The sequence below is a fragment of the Procambarus clarkii genome, chromosome 19 (genome assembly GCF_040958095.1).
Source record: "Procambarus clarkii isolate CNS0578487 chromosome 19, FALCON_Pclarkii_2.0, whole genome shotgun sequence".
Lineage (NCBI taxonomy): Eukaryota > Metazoa > Arthropoda > Malacostraca > Decapoda > Cambaridae > Procambarus > Procambarus clarkii.
Window position 1 is genome coordinate 15,007,956 of NC_091168.1, and position 20,622 is coordinate 15,028,577.

The 20,622-nt window shown below is 53.0% G+C and overlaps 1 protein-coding gene across 34 annotated transcripts in view; it reads right to left on the reverse strand.

Annotated features, from left to right (window-relative positions):
• Positions 1-20,622, reverse strand: part of LOC123757622 (CLIP-associating protein 1) — a 714,204-nt gene that overhangs the window by 177,395 nt on the left and 516,187 nt on the right. For 18 of the 34 annotated variants that reach the window (XM_069326976.1, XM_069326979.1, XM_069326971.1 and 15 more), the window contains one exon: positions 12,762-12,793. In XM_069326976.1, the coding sequence (XP_069183077.1) occupies positions 12,762-12,793 (32 nt within the window). Of the gene's footprint in view, positions 1-7,003; positions 7,034-8,491; positions 8,531-12,761; positions 12,794-20,622 lie in introns of all 34 variants that reach the window. The other 16 variants (XM_069326958.1, XM_069326970.1, XM_069326953.1 and 13 more) reach the window with 2 other exon arrangements.

Below are 20,622 nucleotides of genomic sequence, written 5' to 3' on the forward strand. Positions count from 1 at the left end.
CTCCCGAGAGAGTATAGGACTAGATCGGGACCTGGACCATCCATTTATATCTGTTGAGCTTGAGGAGGCCCTGTCACTTCCTAGGACATGCACTATGCCAGGAATAGACAGCGTCCCATATGAATTTATTCGAAGGGCGCCCAGGATCTTTCAGTCCCATCTCCTTCACTTCTACAATGCCTGCTGGTCCTCTGGTGTCTTCCTTGACCCATGGAAACACCCCATTCTTTTACCATTTCCCAAGTCTGGGAAGGATCCGTCTGTCCTGAGTTCATATCAGCCCTCAAGTCTGCTTCCATGTCTCAGGAAACTGATAGAATGCCTTGTTCACCTCTAGCTACAGTGGGTGGTGAAAACCTCAGGTCTCCTACCTGAAGGTATCAGTGGATTTCGGCCGGGAAGAAGTACGACAAACTGCCTCCTCTCCTTGGAACATCGAATAATCGACACTTATCGCCGGAGAAGATTGCTCCTTGTAGCATTCTTTGATATCAAGTGCGCATTTGACTCTACGTCTCATTCGACTGTCCTTCAGAGCTTGGCTCAACTAGGTCTCTCGGGTTCGGTGTTGGGGGTGGTGCTGGCCGGACACTCCAGGCACCATCAGCTACCTTTCGCCGTCTGGGCCTTAGATGCATACTCCCAGTTTTTTGTTCCTGTATCCACTCCTGGCCCAATCATCTCTCCGGTACTTCCGTGGGCAGAGGAGCTCATTCGGGTATCTGTGGACTTTCCTAAGCCTCCTCGTCGAAACAGGGATTTAGAGGGTCTGGCACCTTAAATTTTTGCAGACCTGTGAGCTTCCTTACACCCTGGATACTTGGAGGTTTACACGGATGGGACCCACATTGATCAGCCACCATCCATCTCTGCGGCTGCATACTATGATCCTTTCTCTTTCTGTCAGACGTGGAAGTTCTCCCCTTGCTCATTCGTGGCTGGCCCGGGGAACTGTTTGCAATCTTACTGGCATTACAACTCCTTCGACAAGTTTCAGGGCCCTAAGCGGTGGTTTTCTGCATGGACTTTGTTACAGCCCTGCATCTGATATCATCTCAGCATCCACAAGTCAATCATCATACTGTGTCACAGATCCATGGAGAATTGCTGTCATACTTCTAGTACTTCAGGTTGGTCAATCTCTCTCCAATGGGTTCCATCACATGTCAGTATTAATGGCAATGAGGTGGTCGATGCAGCAGCAGGGAAGGCACATGGTCTCCAGGACTCTACACATGTGCCTCAGGACCTTACCAAAACTCTCGCAACTCCGGGTGGCTTGCCTCGCGAGTTGGGCGCCAGTGATGGCACCAGCACTTGGGTCCTCTTCTCTGGCGACCTCCAGGAGGGCTTCTCCCTGCGTCCATGGACTCGCCACAATTCTCGCTGCTACTCGCAAGCTGGTTAACCAGACCACCACTACGAAGGAGACTTGAGGAGACCTAGTCATAGACCGGGCTGTGGGCATGTTCATCTTTGAAACCACAGAGAGGTAAACGAAAGGCAGTTGCTGCGGGAGGACAGGAGGAGCCTGCGGGAGGGAGGAGGAGCCTGCAAGAGGAAGGAGGAGCCTGCAGGAGGGGAGGAGCCTGCAGGAGGGGAGGAGCCTGCAGGAGGGGAGGAGCCTGCAGGAGGGGAGGAGCCTGCAGGAGGGGAGGAGCCTGCAGGAGGGGAGGAGTATGTGAGAGGGAGGAGGACGAACCTGTGGAAGGGGAGGAGGAGCCTGCGCGAGGGGAGGAGGAGCCTGCGCGAGGGAAGGAGGAGCCTGCGCGAGGGGAGGAGGAGCCTGCGCGAGGGGAGGAGGAGCCTGCGCGTGGGGAGGAGGAGCCTGCGCGTGGGGAGGAGGAGCCTGCGCGTGGGGAGGAGGAGCCTGCACGTGGAGAGGAGGAGCCTGCGCGAGGGGAGGAACCTGCGCGATGGGAGGAGGAGCCTGCGTGAGGGGAGGAGGAGCCTGCGCGTGGGGAGGAGGAGCCTGCGCGTGGGGAGGAGGAGCCTGCGTGAGGGGAGGAGGAGCCTGCGCGTGGGGAGGAGGAGCCTGCGCGTGGGGAGGAGGAGCCTGCGCGAGGGGAGGAGGAGCCTGCGCGAGGGGAGGAGGAGCCTGCGCGAGGGGAGGAGGAGCCTGCGCGAGGGGAGGAGGAGCCTGCGCGAGGGGAGGAAGAGCCTGCGCGAGGGGAGGAAGAGCCTGCGCGAGGGGAGGAGCCTGCGCGAGGGGAGGAGGAGCCTGCAGGAGGGGAGGAGGAGCCTGCGGGAGGGGAGGAGGAGCCTGCGGAGGGGAGGAGGAGCCTGCGGGAGTGGAGGAGCCGCCTGCGGGAGGGGAGGAGGAGCCGCCTGCGGGAGGGGAGGAGCCGCCGCCTGCGGGAGGGGAGGAGGAGCCGCCTGCGCGAGGGGAGGAGGAGCCTGTGGGAGGGGAGGGGGAGCCTGCGTGAGGGGAGGAGGAGCCTGCGTGAGGGGAGGAGCCTGCGTGAGGGGAGGAGGAGCCTGCATGATGGGAGGAGGAGCCTGCGTGAGGGGAGGAGGAGCCTGCGTGAGGGGAGGAGGAGCCTGCAGGAGGGGAGGAGGAGCCTGTGGGAGGGGAGGAGCCTGTGGAAGGGGAAAAGGAGCCTGTGGGAGGGGAAGAGCCTGCATGAGGGGAGGAGGAGTCTGTGGGAGGGGAGGAGGAGCCTGCGTGAGAGGAGGAGCCTGAGAGGGGAGGAGCCTGAGAGAGGGGAGGAGCCTGAGAGAGGGGAGGAGCCTGCGGGAGGGGAGGAGCTTGCGGGAGGGGAGGAGCCTGCGGGAGGGGAGGAGCCTGCGGGAGGGGAGGAGCCTGCGGGAGGAGAGAAGCCTGCGGGAGGGAGGCAGGGAGGCGGAGCCTGCGGGAGGGAGGGAGGGAGGGAGGGACGGAGGGAGGTGGAGCCTGCGGAAGGGTGGGAGGCGGAGCCTGCGGGAGGGAGGGATGGAGGCGGAGCCTGCGGGAGGGAGGGAGGGAGGTGGAGCCTGCGGGAGGGAGGGAGGTGGAGCCTGCGGGAGGGAGGGAGGTGGAGCCTGCGGGAGGGAGGGAGGTGGAGCCTGCGGGAGGGAGGTGGAGCCTGCGGGAGGGAGGGAGGGAGGGAGGGAGGGAGGGAGGGAGGGAGGGAGACGGAGCCGCGGAAGGGAGGGAGGGAGGGAGGGAGACGGAGCCTGCGGGAGGGAGGGAGGGAGGGAGGGAGGCGGAGCTTGCGGGAGGGAGGGAGGGAGGGAGGGAGACGGAGCCTGCGGGAGGGAGGGAGGGAGGGAGGGAGGGAGGGAGGGAGGGATGGGATGGGATTGAGGGAGGCGGAGCCTGCGGGAGGGAGGGAGGGATGGGAGGCGGAGCCTGCGGGAGGGAGGGAGGTGGAGCCTGCGGGAGGGAGGGAGGTAGAGCCTGCGGGAGGGAGGTGGAGCCTGCGGGAGGGAGGGAGGTGGAGCCTGCGGGAGGGAGGGAGGTGGAGCCTGCGGGAGGGAGGGAGGTAGAGCCTGCGGGAGGGAGGGAGGTAGAGCCTGCGGGAGGGAGGGAGGTGGAGCCTGCGGGAGGGAGGGAGGTGGAGCCTGCGGGAGGGAGGGAGGGATGGGATGGGATGGAGGGAGGCGGAGCCTGCGGGAGAGAGGGAGGGAGACGGAGCCTGCGGGAGGGAGGGATGGAGGGAGGCGGAGCCTGCGGAAGGGAGGGAGGGAGGTGGAGCCTGCAGAAGGGTGGGAGGGAGGGAGGGAGGGAGGCGGAGCCTGAGGGAGGGAGGGAGGGAGGCGGAGCCTGAGGGAGGGAGGGAGGCGGAGCCTGCGGGAGGGACGGAGGGAGGGAGGCGGAGCCTGCGGGAGGGAGGGAGGGAGGGAGGCGGAGCCTGCGGGAGGGAGGGAGGGAGGGAGGCGGAGCCTGCGGGAGGGAGGCGGAGCCTGCGGGAGGGAGGCGGAGCCTGCGGGAGGGAGGGAGGGAGGGAGGCGGAGCCTGCGGGAGGGAGGGAGGGAGGGAGGCGGAGCCTGCGGGAGGGAGGGAGGGAGGGAGGCGGAGCCTGCGGGAGGGAGGGAGGGAGGGAGGGAGGCGGAGCCTGCGGGAGGGAGGGAGGGAGGAGGAGCCTGCGGGAGGGAGGGAGGGAGGCGGAGCCTGCGGGAGGGAGGGAGGGAGGGAGGCGGAGCCTGCGGGAGGGAGGGAGGGAGGGAGGCGGAGCCTGCGGAAGGGAGGGAGGCGGAGCTTGCGGGAGGGAGGGAGGGAGGGAGGGAGGCGGAGCTTGCGGGAGGGAGGGAGGGAGGGAGGCGGAGCTTGCGGGAGGGAGGCGGAGCTTGCGGGAGGGAGGGAGGCGGAGCTTGCGGGTGGGAGGGAGGGAGGCGGAGCCTGCGGGAGGGAGAGAGGGAGGCGGAGCCTGCGGGAGGGAGAGAGGGAGGCGGAGCCTGCGGGAGGGAGGGAGGCGGAGCCTGCGGGAGGGAGGGAGGTAGGGAGGGAGGGAGACGGAGCCTGCGGGAGGGAGGGAGGGAGGGAGACGGAGCCTGCGGGAGGGAGGGAGGGAGGGAGACGGAGCCTGCGGGAGGGAGGGAGGGAGGGAGACGGAGCCTGCGGGAGGGAGGGAGGGAGGGAGACGGAGCCTGCGGGAGGGAGGGAGGGAGGGAGACGGAGCCTGCGGGAGGGAGGGAGGGAGGGAGGGAGGGAGACGGAGCCTGCGGGAGGGAGGGAGGGAGAGAGGGAGGGAGGGAGGGAGGGAGGGAGGGAGGGAGGGAGGGAGGGAGACGGAGCCTGCGGGAGGGAGGGAGGGAGACGGAGCCTGCGGGGAGGGAGGGAGGTGGAGCCTGCGGGAAGGAGGGAGGTGGAGCCTGCGGGAGGGAGGGAGGGAGGGAGGGAGGGAGGGAGGGAGACGGAGCCGGAGGGAGGGAGGGAGGGAGACGGAGCCTGCGGGAGGGAGGGAGGGAGGGAGACGGAGCCTGCGGGAGGGAGGGAGGGAGGGAGGGAGACAGAGCCTGCGGGAGGGAGGGAGGGAGGGAGACGGAGCCTGCGGGAGGGAGGGAGGGAGACGGAGCCTGCGGGAGGGAGGGAGGGAGGGAGACGGAGCCTGCGGGAGGGAGGGAGGGAGACGGAGCCTGCGGGAGGGAGGGAGGGAGGGAGACGGAGCCTGCGGGAGGGAGGGAGGGAGGGAGACGGAGCCTGCGGGAAGGAGGGAGGGAGGGAGGGAGGGAGGCAGAGCCTGCGGGAGGGAGGTGGAGCCTGCGGGAGGGAGGGAGGGAGGTGGAGCCTGCGGGAGGGAGGGAGGGAGGTGGAGCCTGCGGGAGGGAGGGAGGGAGGTAAAGCCTGCAGGAGGGAGGGAGGGAGGGAGGTAGAGCCTGCGGGAGGGAGGGAGGGAGGGAGGTAGAGCCTGCGGGAGGGAGGGAGGTGGAGCCTGCGGGAGGGAGGGAGGTGGAGCCTGCGGGAGGGAGGGAGGGAGGTGGAGCCTGCGGGAGGGAGGGAGGGAGGTGGAGCCTGCGGGAGGGAGGGAGGGAGGTGGAGCCTGCGGGAGGGAGGGAGGGAGGTGGAGCCTGCGGGAGGGAGGGAGGGAGGGGGAGCCTGCGGGAGGGAGGGAGGGAGGGAGGGGGAGCCTGCGGGAGGGAGGGGGAGCCTGCGGGAGGGAGGGAGAGCCTGCGGGAGGGAGGGAGGGAGGTGGAGCCTGCGGGAGGGAGGTGGAGCCTGCGGGAGGGAGGGAGGGAGGGAGGTGGAGCCTGCGGGAGGGAGGGAGGGAGGGAGGGAGGGAGGGAGGGAGGTGGAGCCTGCGGGAGGGAGGGAGGGAGGGAGGTGGAGCCTGCGGGAGGGAGGGAGGGAGGTGGAGCCTGCGGGAGGGAGGGAGGGAGGGAGGTGGAGCCTGCGGGAGGGAGGGAGGGAGGTGGAGCCTGCGGGAGGGAGGGAGGGAGGGAGGTGGAGCCTGCGGGAGGGAGGGAGGGAGGCGGAGCCTGCGGGAGGGAGGGAGGCGGAGCCTGCGGGAGGGATGGAGGCGGAGCCTGTGGGAGGGAGGGAGGGAGGCGGAGCCTGCGGGAGGGAGGGAGGCGGAGCCTGCGGGAGGGAGGGAGCGGAGCCTGCGGGAGGGAGGGAGGGAGGCGGAGCCTGTGGGAGGGAGGGAGGGAGGCGGAGCCTGTGGGAGGGAGGGAGGGAGGCGGAGCCTGCGGGAGGGAGGGAGGGAGGCGGAGCCTGTGGGAGGGAGGGAGGGAGGCGGAGCCTGTGGGAGGGAGGGAGGGAGGCGGAGCCTGCGGGAAGGAGGCAAGGTCGCGTTACTATAAAATTTCAAAATCAATGGCACTACTCCAGAAAAATAGAATACCTGAAATAATTATGACTATATGGAAAGTATTATGGGCAATACAACACAATTAAGACTACACAAAGAAATCACATTAATGTGATATATCAATGATTAAACTCCACAGGCGCCGTGATAAGGGTTCGAACCTATGCGCTGGGTGTTCCCAGGCGCGCACTAGTCGACTGTACCACAATATGATCAAAAGAACTGCAGCCTGGGGTACTACTGCACCCACAAGAGTCAACCCACAATTGGGTTTCCCACAATTCCTTCATGTATTCGGGCTCTATCAACCTCCTTCAATGCACAGAGAAATCCCTTTAACATGATATATCTATGAATAAATCCACAGTAGCATCCTAGGCTGCAATTCTTTTGACCATGTCGTGGTGCGGTCGACTAGAGCGCGCCTGGAAACACCCAGCGCATAGGTTCGAATTCCCTAAGGCTCCAGTGGATGCAATTAAGATTGTTCTTATTAGATTTCTTCTGCACTTCAAAAGTAGAGCACAGTGTGTGCTCAAGAATATCTAAACTTTTAGATAACTAGTGGAGTTGGGCGCATCTACGTCTGTGTGAACAATCTAACCATGCAATATCGGAAGGTGACGTCCTCACCACATGGAATAGGAAGCATGACCATGGCCGTGTTCTGTAAGGTCTGGCGGAGGAACACCACCCACAGGCGTGCTTCTCATGCATACACCCATCACACATCATGCTAACCCAATTACTAGTATAAACTGAAAATAAACTACCTTGCCCGTCGCTCCTCTGTGTATGAATGGCTGGGCATAGAAAATGAGAAGAGAAATCAGGCAAGGGATATCTCAAGCATTTCCAGCAGTCAGTTATTTGAAAAAAAACGATAAAAAGTTATTAAATATTAAAGCATAGGACTGAAGCGTCTCTCATACTGGTAATATTAAAAACTGCATGACAAACTTACTGTTACATAGATCATGCACAGAGACCTACAACACTCCTCGTGGTACATGACTGGGTAATGTGTTAGTAATACCAGGCTCCTTACAACATTAACGTACTGCATTAATAAACTCCCTCTGGTAAAACACATTATGATAATTACAGTGGCGTGCATGCACCTATATCAGCAGATGGAGTGCAACAAGTTAACGTTCCACACTCACCAAGATATGCAATAAAATATATGAAAGAAGAATCTTGTCTTCTAAAAGGATGAGAGAAGCGATATAGGAAAGCATTATCAGATGAACACTGACCGCACAAGACGCTATATTACTTATGCGTCTTGCATAGGTAATATAGGAGTATTACAATATATTACTATATAGATGTAATACCAGAACTGCGTTGTAACTAATGCGTCGCAATGCCTTCTTCCTTATTAACAATGTCATAAATATATGTAAGATGCACAAGCGCCTCGAAGTGTAACAAAACAAGCCCAGTAATATATAATAATAATTTGTTACAAATATTAGGCTCTTTTTCAGTGTTTCTCGCACGAGTGTTGTGTTTAACAATACAGCCAAGATCAGCAATTGTTCCTCAAATGTTGAAGATGTTGAGATTAAGAGAGTAATCAGGAGGTGACAACAGCAGCTGTAAGTGGCAACATGGCGTTAATTAACACATTAATGATTAAAGTTAAGCCGTGGCGGCGGTGGTGGCGTTAAGACACGCAGAGAGTTGTGTGGCAGGGGAGGTGGCGGCCACCCTACCCATGTTACCATCTCCACCCTCTGCTGCTGCCTCAACACCACTCACCTCCTCTGGCTCATCACTCTCCACCATTAACTTCACATTTATCACATACTTTGTGTGTGTTAAGTGATAATGTGCGGCAGCAGAGAGAGGGGGGGGGGCGGAGCACAGCAACAAACCACCCACTACCACACCACCAATGGACAATGTGAGCGTTCACTGCACACGAGACATGACCACACCACCACTCTACACATTAGCTGTTACAATGGACACTCATCACTCACAAAATGTCCTTCCCTTTCTTACCTACACTACCTTTCCTACATTACATTAAACAATACATTACAATGTTGTTTATTACATTAGACAATATTCGTATTATTTCCCCAATAATGAAACAAACAATAGGGAATTTAAACGAAAAACTATTATTCACAAGAAACAAACATTACGGTTGAGAGGATAAGTGTGTTTAGTGGGTAATTAGCGAGTGATTACTGTATAAGCCAAACAAGCACCAAAGTTGGTTAAATGCCTCGTTGAGTGCAGTTTACCTTCTTGCGAAGAGCAAGTGGGCGACGGGGCAGGGAACGCTGCCGGGGGAGGCCAGGTTAGTAAGCGCGCCCAGGCTCCTGCCTTCCTTCTTTACCCTTATCTTACCCATCATACCTGGAGACAGTTTACGGTGTTGCTCTACTCCCTGAGCCCGGCCTCGGCTTGTGATAACTTGGTCCAACAGGCTGTTGCTTGGAGCTGCCCTCAAGCCCACATATCCACTACAGCCTGGTTGGTTTGGCACTTCTTGCAAGAACTAGTCCAAGTACCTCTTTATACCTTCACATTTGTTCCGGCAATATTTACAATGCTTACTGGGAGGGTGTTGAACAGCTGTGGACCACTGATGTTCAGTGTTCTCTGATTGTGCCTATGGCACCTCTACTCTTCACTGCTTCTATTCTGCATTTCCTTCCATTTCCTTCGCTCCAGTATGTTCTTATTCCACTGCAATTTTGGGACCTGGCCCTCCAGTATCTTCCATGTATATATTATTTGATAACTTTCTCGTCTCAAGTTACAGCCCCGCTCCTATGCCAGGTAAGTCCACTACGGACTCACCATAGCCCGTGCTACTTGGAACTTTTTTGTTCCCAGTAGCTGAATTTATTACAACAACAACAATTCTCGTCTCTTTTCCACAGAGTACATTTTGAGACTGTCCCAATAATTCAGATTTTTTATAGTTTCTATGCATGCCGTATAATGTTCTTTGTATTCCCTCTAATTCAGAGATCTCTCCCACTCTGAAATGGAAAGTGAGTACCTGGCAATACTAAAGACGGGACAGCACCAGTGATTTAAATATTACTACCATTGCTGTGAGGTCTCTGGATTTGAACGTTCTCATAATCCATCCAATTATTTTTCCTGGCCGCCGGTATATTTACTCGGTTATGTTCACTAAATGTCAGGTCGTCAGACATCATAATTCCCAGATCTTTTACATGTTGCTTTCTTTCTATGAGTAGGTCTGAGTGTGTCCTGTACCCTGTGTGTCGTTTAACTTCCTCGTTTCCACCATACCTCAGTACCTGGAACTTATCACCGTTAAACATCATGTTACTTTCAGATGCCCAATCTGCAGATGCTATAAAAATCAGCATGAAAATTGCCACTGTAGAAGACACTGAAAAACTACTGGTAGATATAAAGTATCATCTTTATATCTACCTGTAGTTTTTCAGTGTCTTCTACAGTGGCAATTTTCATGCTGATTTTTATAGCATCTGCAAAGGATGACACGAAGCTATGACTAGTATTTTTGTCTATATCAGAGATAAGAATGAGAAATAGCAGTGGTGCAAGAACTGTGTCCTGGTGCACAGAGCTTTTCACTGCACTTGGGCTTGATCTTGCGCCCATTACTCTCTACATTCTGTTTGACAGGAAGTTGAAAACCCAACAACCCACTTTACCCGTTATTCCTATTGATCTCATTTTATGGGATATCACTCCATGGTCACATTTGTCAAATAACTTTGCAAAGTCTGTGTATACAACATCTGCATTTTTGCTTTTCCTGTAAGGCTTCTGTGATGCTGTCAGTGGTTGAGTAACTGGCAGACAGGCTCTTCCCGCTCTAAATTCATGTTGTCCTGGGGTATGTTGAGGTTATCTTGAGATGATTTCGGGGCTTAGCGTCCCCGCGACCCGGTCCTCGACCAGGCCTCCTTTTGGTTACACCCCCCCCCCCAGGAAGCAGCCCGTAGCAGCTGTCAACTCCCAGGAACCTATTTACTGCTAGGTGAGCAGGGGCATCAGGATGAAAGAAACTTTTTCCCCATTTGTCTTCGTCTCCATCGGGGATCGAACCCGGAACCTCAGGACTACGAATTCGAAGCGCTGTCCACTCAGCTGTCAGGCGCCCTAAAGGTTGCAACGTTCATTATTTTCCATAAAACTGGAAATGTGATTCCTAATCACTCCTTCAAAAACTTTTATTATTTGTGATGTTAGTGCAACTGGTCTCTTATTTTGTTGGCAAAGTTTTACTACCTCCCTTGTGCAGAGGAGCTATATCTGCTGACTTAAGTGTTGCTGGTATAACCCCCCCCCTCTACCTTACCAGGCTCTAGTGGATATGTGGTCCTGCGGGCCACTCCAACCAACAGCCTGTTGGACCAAGTTATCACAAGTCGAGCCTGGCCTCAGCTCGGGGAGTAGAACTCTTGACACACACTCCAGGTATGTCCCCCCCCCCTTCTACCTTACCCTTGATCCCTCTAGCCATGGACACACCATAACAATAACTTGACAGCGACCCGCTGGTGTTCTAGCATGTACTCCCATCCACTATACCTTCCTGAAGTTACAACACACACACACATTCACTATATACAACTTTTACCTGCACACTCAACATCCACGTCTGCCACTCTAGCAACAAGAGGGCCACCAATACTGTCCACACTGCACCAAGTGCCACACTCCTACACTCTCACTCCTCCCAAACAACACACACAGCCACACGCTGACTTCTAACCAGTGTTCACAAGCCAACACAAATGGATATCTCAAAATTATAATATTATTCATAAAGTATGCTTACACAGGAATTTAATATTATAAAATCCTACTATATTTCAAGAACACTGGATTATTAATAAAAATGGAAATTTTAAATATTTATTGTATTGAGTATTGGTGAATAGAGTATTGACTAAAGGAGAGACGGCGCCAGCGATCACCAGGCGGCACTGTACATGACGCCAGTCACACTCTTCACCCTAGTGGTCACCAGGCCGTGCACCTCCACACTGGAGTGGTCACCAGGCTGTGCACCTCCACACTGGAGTGGTCACCAGGCCGTGCACCTCCACACTGGAGTGGTCACCAGGCCGTGCACCTCCACACTGGAGTGGTCACCAGGCCGTGCACCTCCACACTGGAGTGGTCACCAGGCTGTGCACCTCCACACTGGAGTGGTCACCAGGCCGTGCACCTCCACACTGGTGTGGTCACCAGGCCGTGCACCTCCACACTGGTGTGGTCACCAGGCCGTGCACCTCCACACTGGTGTGGTCACCAGGCCGTGCACCTCCACACTGGTGTGGTCACCAGGCCGTGCACCTCCACACTGGTGTGGTCACCAGGCCGTGCACCTCCACACTGGTGTGGTCACCAGGCCGTGCACCTCCACACTGGTGTGGTCACCAGGCCGTGCACCTCCACACTGGAGTGGTCACCAGGCCGTGACCATCACTCCACCAACTGTACCGTTGTGGGTGTCACAGCACTACCAACAGTACCGTTGTGGGTGCCAGAGCACCACCAACAGTACCGTTGTGGGTGCCAGAGCACCACCAACAGTACCGTTGGGGGTGTCACAGCACCATCAACAGTACCGTTGTGGTGCCAGAGCACCGCCAACAGTACCGTTGTGGGTGCCAGAGCACCACCAACAGTGCCGTTGTGGGTGTCACAGCACCACCAACAGTACCGTTGTGGGTGCCAGAGCACCACCAACAGTACCGTTGTGGGTGCCAGAGCACCACCAACAGTACCGTTGTGGGTGCCAGAGCACCACCAACAGTACCGTTGTGGGTGCCAGAGCACCACCAACAGTACCGTTGTGGGTGCCAGAGCACCACCAACAGTACCGTTGTGGGTGCCAGAGCACCACCAACAGTACCGTTGTGGGTGCCAGAGCACCACCAACAGTACCGTTGTGGGTGCCAGAGCACCACCAACAGTACCGTTGTGGGTGCCAGAGCACCACCAACAGTACCGTTGTGGGTGTCACAGCACCACCAACAGTACCGTTGTGGGTGCCAGAGCACCACCAACAGTACCGTTGTGGGTGTCACAGCACCACCAACAGTACCGTTGTGGGTGTCACAGCACCACCAACAGTACCGTTGGGGGTGTCACAGCACCACCAACAGTACCGTTGGGGGTGTCACAGCACCACCAACAGTACCGTTGTGGGTGTCACAGCACCACCAACAGTACCGTTGTGGGTGTCACAGCACCACCAACAGTACCGTTGGGGGTGTCACAGCACCACCAACAGTACCGTTGGGGGTGTCCCAGCACCACCAACAGTGGCGCCACACACACTCCATATTACACATTCTAAACAGAGCTGGCTCTATAACCATAATAATTCTGTGATTACAACTATACTAAGCAAAATAACCAGCTATATAAAATCAAAGCCTTAAACATTGTATCTAACCTTACTATTAAAAACCTATATAATAAGTTAATAAATACATTATTACAAGTGTAAACATCTGGAGTTAGAAGAAGACTGAGAATACTCACACTTGATCTGTCCACCTCATCCTCAGCTTTGCCTGAAAAGACCAACAACAACAGTTTAGTTACGTGAAATTTAAAAAATTCAATTTAAGTTACGTGATCACGTTGAGAGAACAAGTCTCTGTACACATCCAAGCGACAAGTGTAGAAGTACTGTAAATATAATAATAATAAAGTGTGAGAAAAGGCGAGTGTGTGTGTAAAGATGGAAGGGTAATAACTGAGGTAAGAGTACTAGTGATAATAGTGGTGAAGGTGGGGAGTGAGAGAGAGTAATGTGAGAGTGATGATGGTGTCTGCACGACCAGGGCATGACCTTCCTGCATGACTCACACCATCCCTCCACCAACTGCCTTCTCACTCACTATCGCTCCTCACCACATACACCCCCCCCCTCACACCCGCCTCACCACATACACCACCCCCCCCCCCACACCTCATGCCCGCCTCACCACATACACCACCCCCTCACACCTCATGTCCGCCTCACCACATACACCACCCCCCCTCACACCTCATGTCCGTCTCACCACATACACCCCCCCCCTCACACCTCATGCCCGTCTCACCACATACACCCCCCCCCTCACACCTCATGTCCGTCTAAGTTATCCTCACCACATCCTCCTTACTCCTTAACCACCTTTACCGTCACAGTATTACAAACTACGGTATAAATGGTTGTTACGGTGGTTGAAGAGAGGAGAGGCCGGGTGGGTGCCCCCGGGGGGCGCGTGGCAGGGGGGTGTCCCCGGGGGCGCGTGGCGGGGTGTCCCCGGGGGCGCGTGGCGGGGGGGGGGGGGGTGTCCCGGGGGCGCGTGGCGGGGGGGGGGGGGTGTCCCGGGGGCGCGTGGCGGGGGGGGGGTGTCCCGGGGGCGCGTGGCGGGGGGGGGGGGGGGGTGTCCCCGGGGGCGCGTGGCGGGGGGGGGGGGGGTGTCCCCGGGGGCGCGTGGCGGGGGGTGCCCCCGGGGGCGCGTGGCGAGGGGTGCCCCCGGGGGCGCGTGGCGAGGGGTGCCCCCGGGATCGCGTGGAGGGGGGTGCCCCCCGGGGGCGCGTGGCGGGGGGTGCCCCCCGGGGGCGCGTGGCGGGGGGTGCCCCCCGGGGGCGCGTGGCGGGGGGTGCCCCCCGGGGGCGCGTGGCGGGGGGTGCCCCCCGGGGGCGCGTGGCGGGGGGTGCCCCCCGGGGGCGCGTGGCGGGGGGTGCCCCCCGGGGGCGCGTGGCGGGGGGTGCCCCCCGGGGGCGCGTGGCGGGGGGGTGCCCCCCGGGGGCGCGGCGTGACTCAAGAGTATGGCGTCACCACACCTTCTCCTTCACTGTTCACCCTCACAACATTAACATTATTAAGCACTATTGTAATACCAAAAGTGGTGTGAGTACCGCCGCCTGGCCTGGCGGCGGTACTCACCTTACCCGTCACATTTGCCACTACGTAAAATACCCAACCTCCTAACTAGACACACACGCACTCAAGTAACCCACCTAACCTATCCAGTCCCATGGCGTAGGAAACGTGGACACTTGTGAGACATTACTTTTCTTAGTAGGCTGCAAATGTAACATTGATTACCATCAAGTAAAACACGCGACCTATTAGTTAAGATGACAGGTTGACCACTACCACCACCAACTGACTTCCACCACAACAAACAGTTGAGCGTTGTGATATAACCATAACAAAGTGCAGCAGTAACAATTACAGGCACCGTTTACGAGCAAGAGTATGGGAGTGTGGAGGAGACGTCACACGAGGGATGTACTAATGCTGTCTACACTCCTTACTGACACCCATGGTTCTGCACGCCTTGGCAGGCTCCTCTACACTCCTTACTGACACCCATGGTTCTGCACGTCTTGGCAGGCTCCTCTACACTCCCCAGTGTATATATACACCACCTGCTGCTTCCAGGATCACCGCCGCCTCTGGGGTCAGCGCCCGCCTCGCCCGCCACACAAAGCACGTGTGTACATTTACCACATCTGTACATGTTCAATGTACATGTGTTCAACATGGTTGAACACTTTGCCAGCTCCAGAAGTCTACAACCCAAAGTTGTTATTACTGTGCAGATGATGCCTCACAATAACGTGGCTGAAGAATGTTGACCAAACCTCACACTACAAGATGAAAGACGTCGACGCTTCGGTCCGTCCTGGACCATTATCATGGCGAGTATTATCACTGTAGTAGACGACCTCGTAGTACAGCTCGCTGTCTGCGTAAACACATTGTTGGTGTTTGTTCAGTTCCTTTTTGAAGAGAATGTGTGTAGTACTGTCCTTTACAGTGCGTGAAGGTAACGGCACCAGGCCAGGTGGTGAAGACTGGAGGCTGAGGGAGCGGGCGAGGCCTTGACGAAGGTAACCACGGTAACGGTGGTGGTGGCGGCGGCCAGTGTCCGACCTAACATGTGGGTCAGGTGAACGCTCGCCACGGTCCTTCCCACCACCACCACTATACCACCTCCCTTACAATACTCTTCCGTCGGTGCCTACTAAGTGCCTCACCGCCTTGATGACTCTTGGTCAGGTGGAGCCTTGACCAGCCTGTCCTCACTGACTTCACCTGTGAGGAACACCTTGCCAAGTTCACCTGACACTACCTGCCAAGCCACTGCGACCACGCCATTGACCTTATAGGTATATATATAGGTATTGACAATCACAGCCGGACCAACCTGGCTGTGATGGGTATGTGGGCCTGAGGGCCGCTCCAAGCAACAGCCTGGTGGACCAAACTCTCACAAGTCAAGTCTGGCCTCGGGCCGGGCTTGGGGAGTAGAACTCCCAGAACCCCATCAACCAGATAGGGGTGTGTGTGTGTGTGTGTAATATTATATTATATTATATTATATATATATATATATATATATATATATATATATATATATATATATATATATATATATACTAACATAACTATATATATATATATATGTCGTACCTAAAAGCCAGAACTCACTTCTCAGCCTACTATTCAAGGGCCGATTTGCCTAATAAGCCAAGTTTTCATGAATTAATGTTTTTTCGTCTACCTAACCTACCTAACCTAACCTAACCTAGCTTTTTTTGGCTACCTAACCTAACCTTAGCTATAAATATAGGTTAGGTTAGGTTAGGTAGGGTTGGTTAGGTTCGGTCATATATCTACGCTAATTTTAACTCCAATAAAAAAAAATTGACCTCATACATAGAGAAAAGGGTTGCTTTATCATTTCATAAGAAAAAAATTATAGTAAATATATTATTTCAGGAAAACTTGGCTTATTAGGCAAATCGGGCCTTGAATAGTAGGATGAAAAGTGAGTTCTGGCTACTAGGTACGACATATATATATATATATATATATATATATATATATATATATATATATATATATATATATATATATGTCGTACCTAGTAGCCAGAACGCACTTCTCAGCCTACTATGCAAGGCCCGATTTGCCTAATAAGCCAAGTTTTCATGAATTAATGTTTTTTCAACTACCTAACCTACCTAACCTAACCTAACCAAACTTTTTCGGCTACCTAACCTAACCTAACCTATAAAGATAGGTTAGGTTAGGTTAGGTAGGGTTGGTTCGGTTCGGTCATATATCTACATTAATTTTAACAACAATAAAAAAAATTGACCTCATACATAATAAAATGGGTAGCTTTATCATTTCATAAGTAAAAAATTAGAGAAAATATAATAATTCAGGAAAACTTGGCTTATTAGGCAAATCGGGCCTTGCATAGTAGGCTGAGAAGTGCGTTCTGGCTACTAGGTACGACATATATATATATATATATATATATATATATATATATATATATATATATATATATATATATGTGTGTGTCTAGTAGCCAGAACGCAGTTCTTGGCCTACTATGCAAGGCGCGATTTGCGTAATAAACCAAGTTTTCCAGAATTTCAATATTTTTCTCATTTTTTCTTATGAAATGATAAAGCTATTAATTTCATTATGTATGAGCTATTTCTTTTTTAATTGTAGTTATAACTAACGTAGATATATGACCGAACCTAACCAACCCTACCTAGCCTAACCTATCTGAACCTAACCTAAACTAACATAACTAAATCAATAATTTATGTTCTTAATATAATATAATATTTAAAATAAACCAATAGGAAACAATTTATTGAAAATAAAGAAAATCACTCGGCCTATGAGGCAAATCGGGCCTTGCATAGTAGGCCGAGAAGTGCGTTCTGGCTCCTAGGTACATTTTTTTTTTTTTGAGATATATACAAGAGTTGTTACATTCTTGTACAGCCACTAGTACGCGTAGCGTTTCGGGCAGGTCCCTGGAATACGATCCCTGCCGCGAAGAATCGTTTTTACAACCAAGTACATATTTTACTGTTGAGTTAAACAGAGGCTACAGTTAAGGATTTGCGCCCAGTAAATCCTCCCCGGCCAGGATACGAACCCATGACAAAGCGCTCGCGGAACGCCAGGCGAGTGTCTTTCCACTTATAAACTTCCCTTCACCTGTGCCTATCTATTCTTCCCCCCCCCCCCCAAAAAAAAGCCTAGGCTACCTACGTTGAGGTAGGTCCCGTCCACAGCCTAGGCTGTAAGGTAAGGCAATAATCAGTGTGGCGGAGGGAAAGTCAGGACTGGCCAGGAACGTCACCCGGCAGTAACGCTGCTACAGATATGGATCACACAATATAAATTACTGAATATAAATTTCAGTAACGTGAAATTTATAAGCTCAATAAATCGTGGAGGTGTGTGTACATGCAGCACATCTTGCCGGGTGAGTACGACGGGCTCACCATAGCCCGTGTTACTTGGAACTTTGTGTTCCAAGTAGGTGAATCTAAACCACCACCACCAAGTGGAGGTGTGGCCGGAGACCCGTGTTGATACCTGGGTAACTATAGTGAGCGCCTGCAATCTTGATGCCTACCTCGATACTCTCAAAATCTAGTGACTTCATATACAGACATACACACCGATTCTGTATCACATGTACGAGGCACCAAACTGATCTAGCTGAACAACAAACACCTGAGCTTCCCACGGAAGTGGAATGTGGCCGAAAATGGTCTATAGTTACACCGTCATGTGTATATAATGAAGAGCGAAGAGTCAAAGAATATTTCCCTAGAACGTAGGCGTGAGAGAGAGAGAATAATTTACACGTGGAAAATATTAGGTCTGGTCCCAAACCTGCACACAGAAATATCACCACATGAGACCAGGAGGCATGGCAGGATGTGCAGAATACCCCCGTTGAAAAGCAAAGGTGCAACAGGTACTTTGAGAGAGAACTCTATCAACATCAGAGGCCCGAGACTGTTCAACACACTTCCACTACACATAAGAGACATAACTGGCCGACCCCTCGCAGTGTTCAAGAGAGAACTTGATAAACACCTCCAAAGGATACCTGATCAACCAGGCTGTGACTCATACGTCATACGCCGTGGGGACCTTGACCCCCCCCCCCCCCCCGGGAATCAACGTGAGGTAAGAGTGAACAGCCAGGACACGTGGCTTGCCTAAGGTGTGGAGGGTGGGAGTGCAGGCTGGGTCTCGGACCAGACCTGGCGAGAACCCACCACCGCCCCGCTCACTCCCACCATTCCAGTCCACTTTCAAGTCACGAGAAGCTTGCAGTTTCTCACCACCAGCGACTATCACGCCAGCCTGTCAACCTTCCCAGCTGCCACACCTCTAACCCTAACATACTCAACGTCACCCACACCTGTATCTATCAACAAAATATATTAGGACAGTATCTCTGGCGTGGCATCATTTGCAGATGACACTAGGATTGTCATGCGAGTAGACAACATAGAGGACGCGGCAAACCTTCCATCTGCCGTAAATCGGGTCTTCCAATGGGCAGAATTACATTTCACCTTTGTAAATGCACATTAATGACACTATGTAAAAGACACATCGAACACTATGTAGGGTATTTACACGTAAATCTGTGTATCTATGTATTTACGTATGTAGGTTAGCTTAGCATTTTAAATGCACTACAATCATCTTCTGTGGTTGATTCTTCAATAAATCACTGACCTATATGTTTAAGAAATCTCTCACCATGTCCATAGAGGACAGAAGAAAATGTATATATGCTGATTAGCATTGTAAATGTGTGGCCACGTCTGTGGTAGAAAATAATGATGATGATGATAATAATAATAATAATGATGATGATAATAATAATAATAATAATAATAATAATAATAATAATAATAATGGGCCACAGATAATAATGTGTTTAATAAAAATAAGTTCCAGCTCCTGCGCTATGAAAAAAAAAAAATAAAAGCGGAAACCATATATAAAACAGAATCAAATTACACTATATAACGAAAAAGCAATGTAAAGGATCTAGGAGCAATCATATAAGAAGACCTCACCTTTACAGAACACAATAGGAAATAGTGTGGAGGTAATAGACCCCCCTCCCCTCCCCCCCGCATCAAGACCTGCTCGATGGGGTTCTGGGAGTTGTTCTACTCCCCAAGCCCGGCCTTGACTTGTGAGAGTTTGGTCCACCAGGCTGTTGCTTGGAGCGGCCCGCAGGCCCACATATCCACTACAGCCCGGTTGGTCCGGCACTCCTTAAAAGAAAATTATCTAGTTTCCTATTGAAGATGTCCACGGTTGTTCCGGAAATATTTTCTATAGTCGCTGGGAGGGTGTTGAACAACAATGGACCTCATATGTTTATACAGTGTTCTCTGATTGAGCCTACGGCACCCCTGCTCTTCATTGGATCTTTTCTGCATTTTCTTCCATATCGTTCACTCCAGTATGTTGATATTTTACTGTGTAGAATTTGACCTGGCCCTCCAGTATTTACCACGTGTATATTATTTGGTATCTCTCTCGTCTCCTTTCTAGTGAGTACATTTGGAGAGCTTTGAGACGATCCCAATAACTTAGGTGCTTTATCGCGTCTATGTATGCCGTGTATATTCTCTGTATTCCCTCTATTTCAGCAATCTCTCCTGCTCTGAAGGGGGAAGTGAGTACTGAGCAGTACTCAAGACGGGACAACACAAGTGACTTGAAGAGTACAACCATTGTGATGGGATCCCTGGATTTGAAAGTTCTCGTAATCTTTCCGATCTTTTTCCTGGCTGACGCAATATTTGCTTGGTTATGCTCCTTAAACGTTAGGTCGTCAGACATCATTATTCCCAAATCCTGCACATGCTGCTTTCCTATTACGGACAGATTTCCTTGTGTTATGTACCCTGTATTGTATTTAAAGTCCTCATTTTTACCGTACCTGAGTACCTGGAATTTATCACAGTTAAACATCATGTTATTTTCTGCTGCCCAGTCGAACACTTTATTAATATCTACTTGAAGTTTTTCAATGTCTTCGGCAGAGGTAATTTTCATGCTGATTTTTGTGTCATCTGCAAAAGATGATACGAAGCTGTGACTTGTATTTTTGTCTATATCTGATACGAGAATAAGGAAAAACAGTGGTGCAAGGACTGTACCTTGAGGTACTGAGCATTTAACTGTGCTTGGACTATTTTATATGGTTGACTTTACTGTGTTCTATTATGTGAGGGGGACGATCTTCCCGCTCTAAATCCATGTTGGCCTGGATTGTGGAGGTCATTGGTATCCATGAAACTAGTGACCTGACTCCTGATCACTCTCTCAAATGCCTTCATTATGTGGGACGTTAGTACAACTGGTCTATAATTCTTTGTCAATGCTTAGCTCCCTCCCTTGTGTAGAGCTTACCGCTAAATTATACACGCTAGAATACATTCACAATATACAAATTAAAAACATCACCACAGAAACCATATACACTTATAGATCCCTCACTACAGCTACAGGAAGAGATGCCAAATTTTT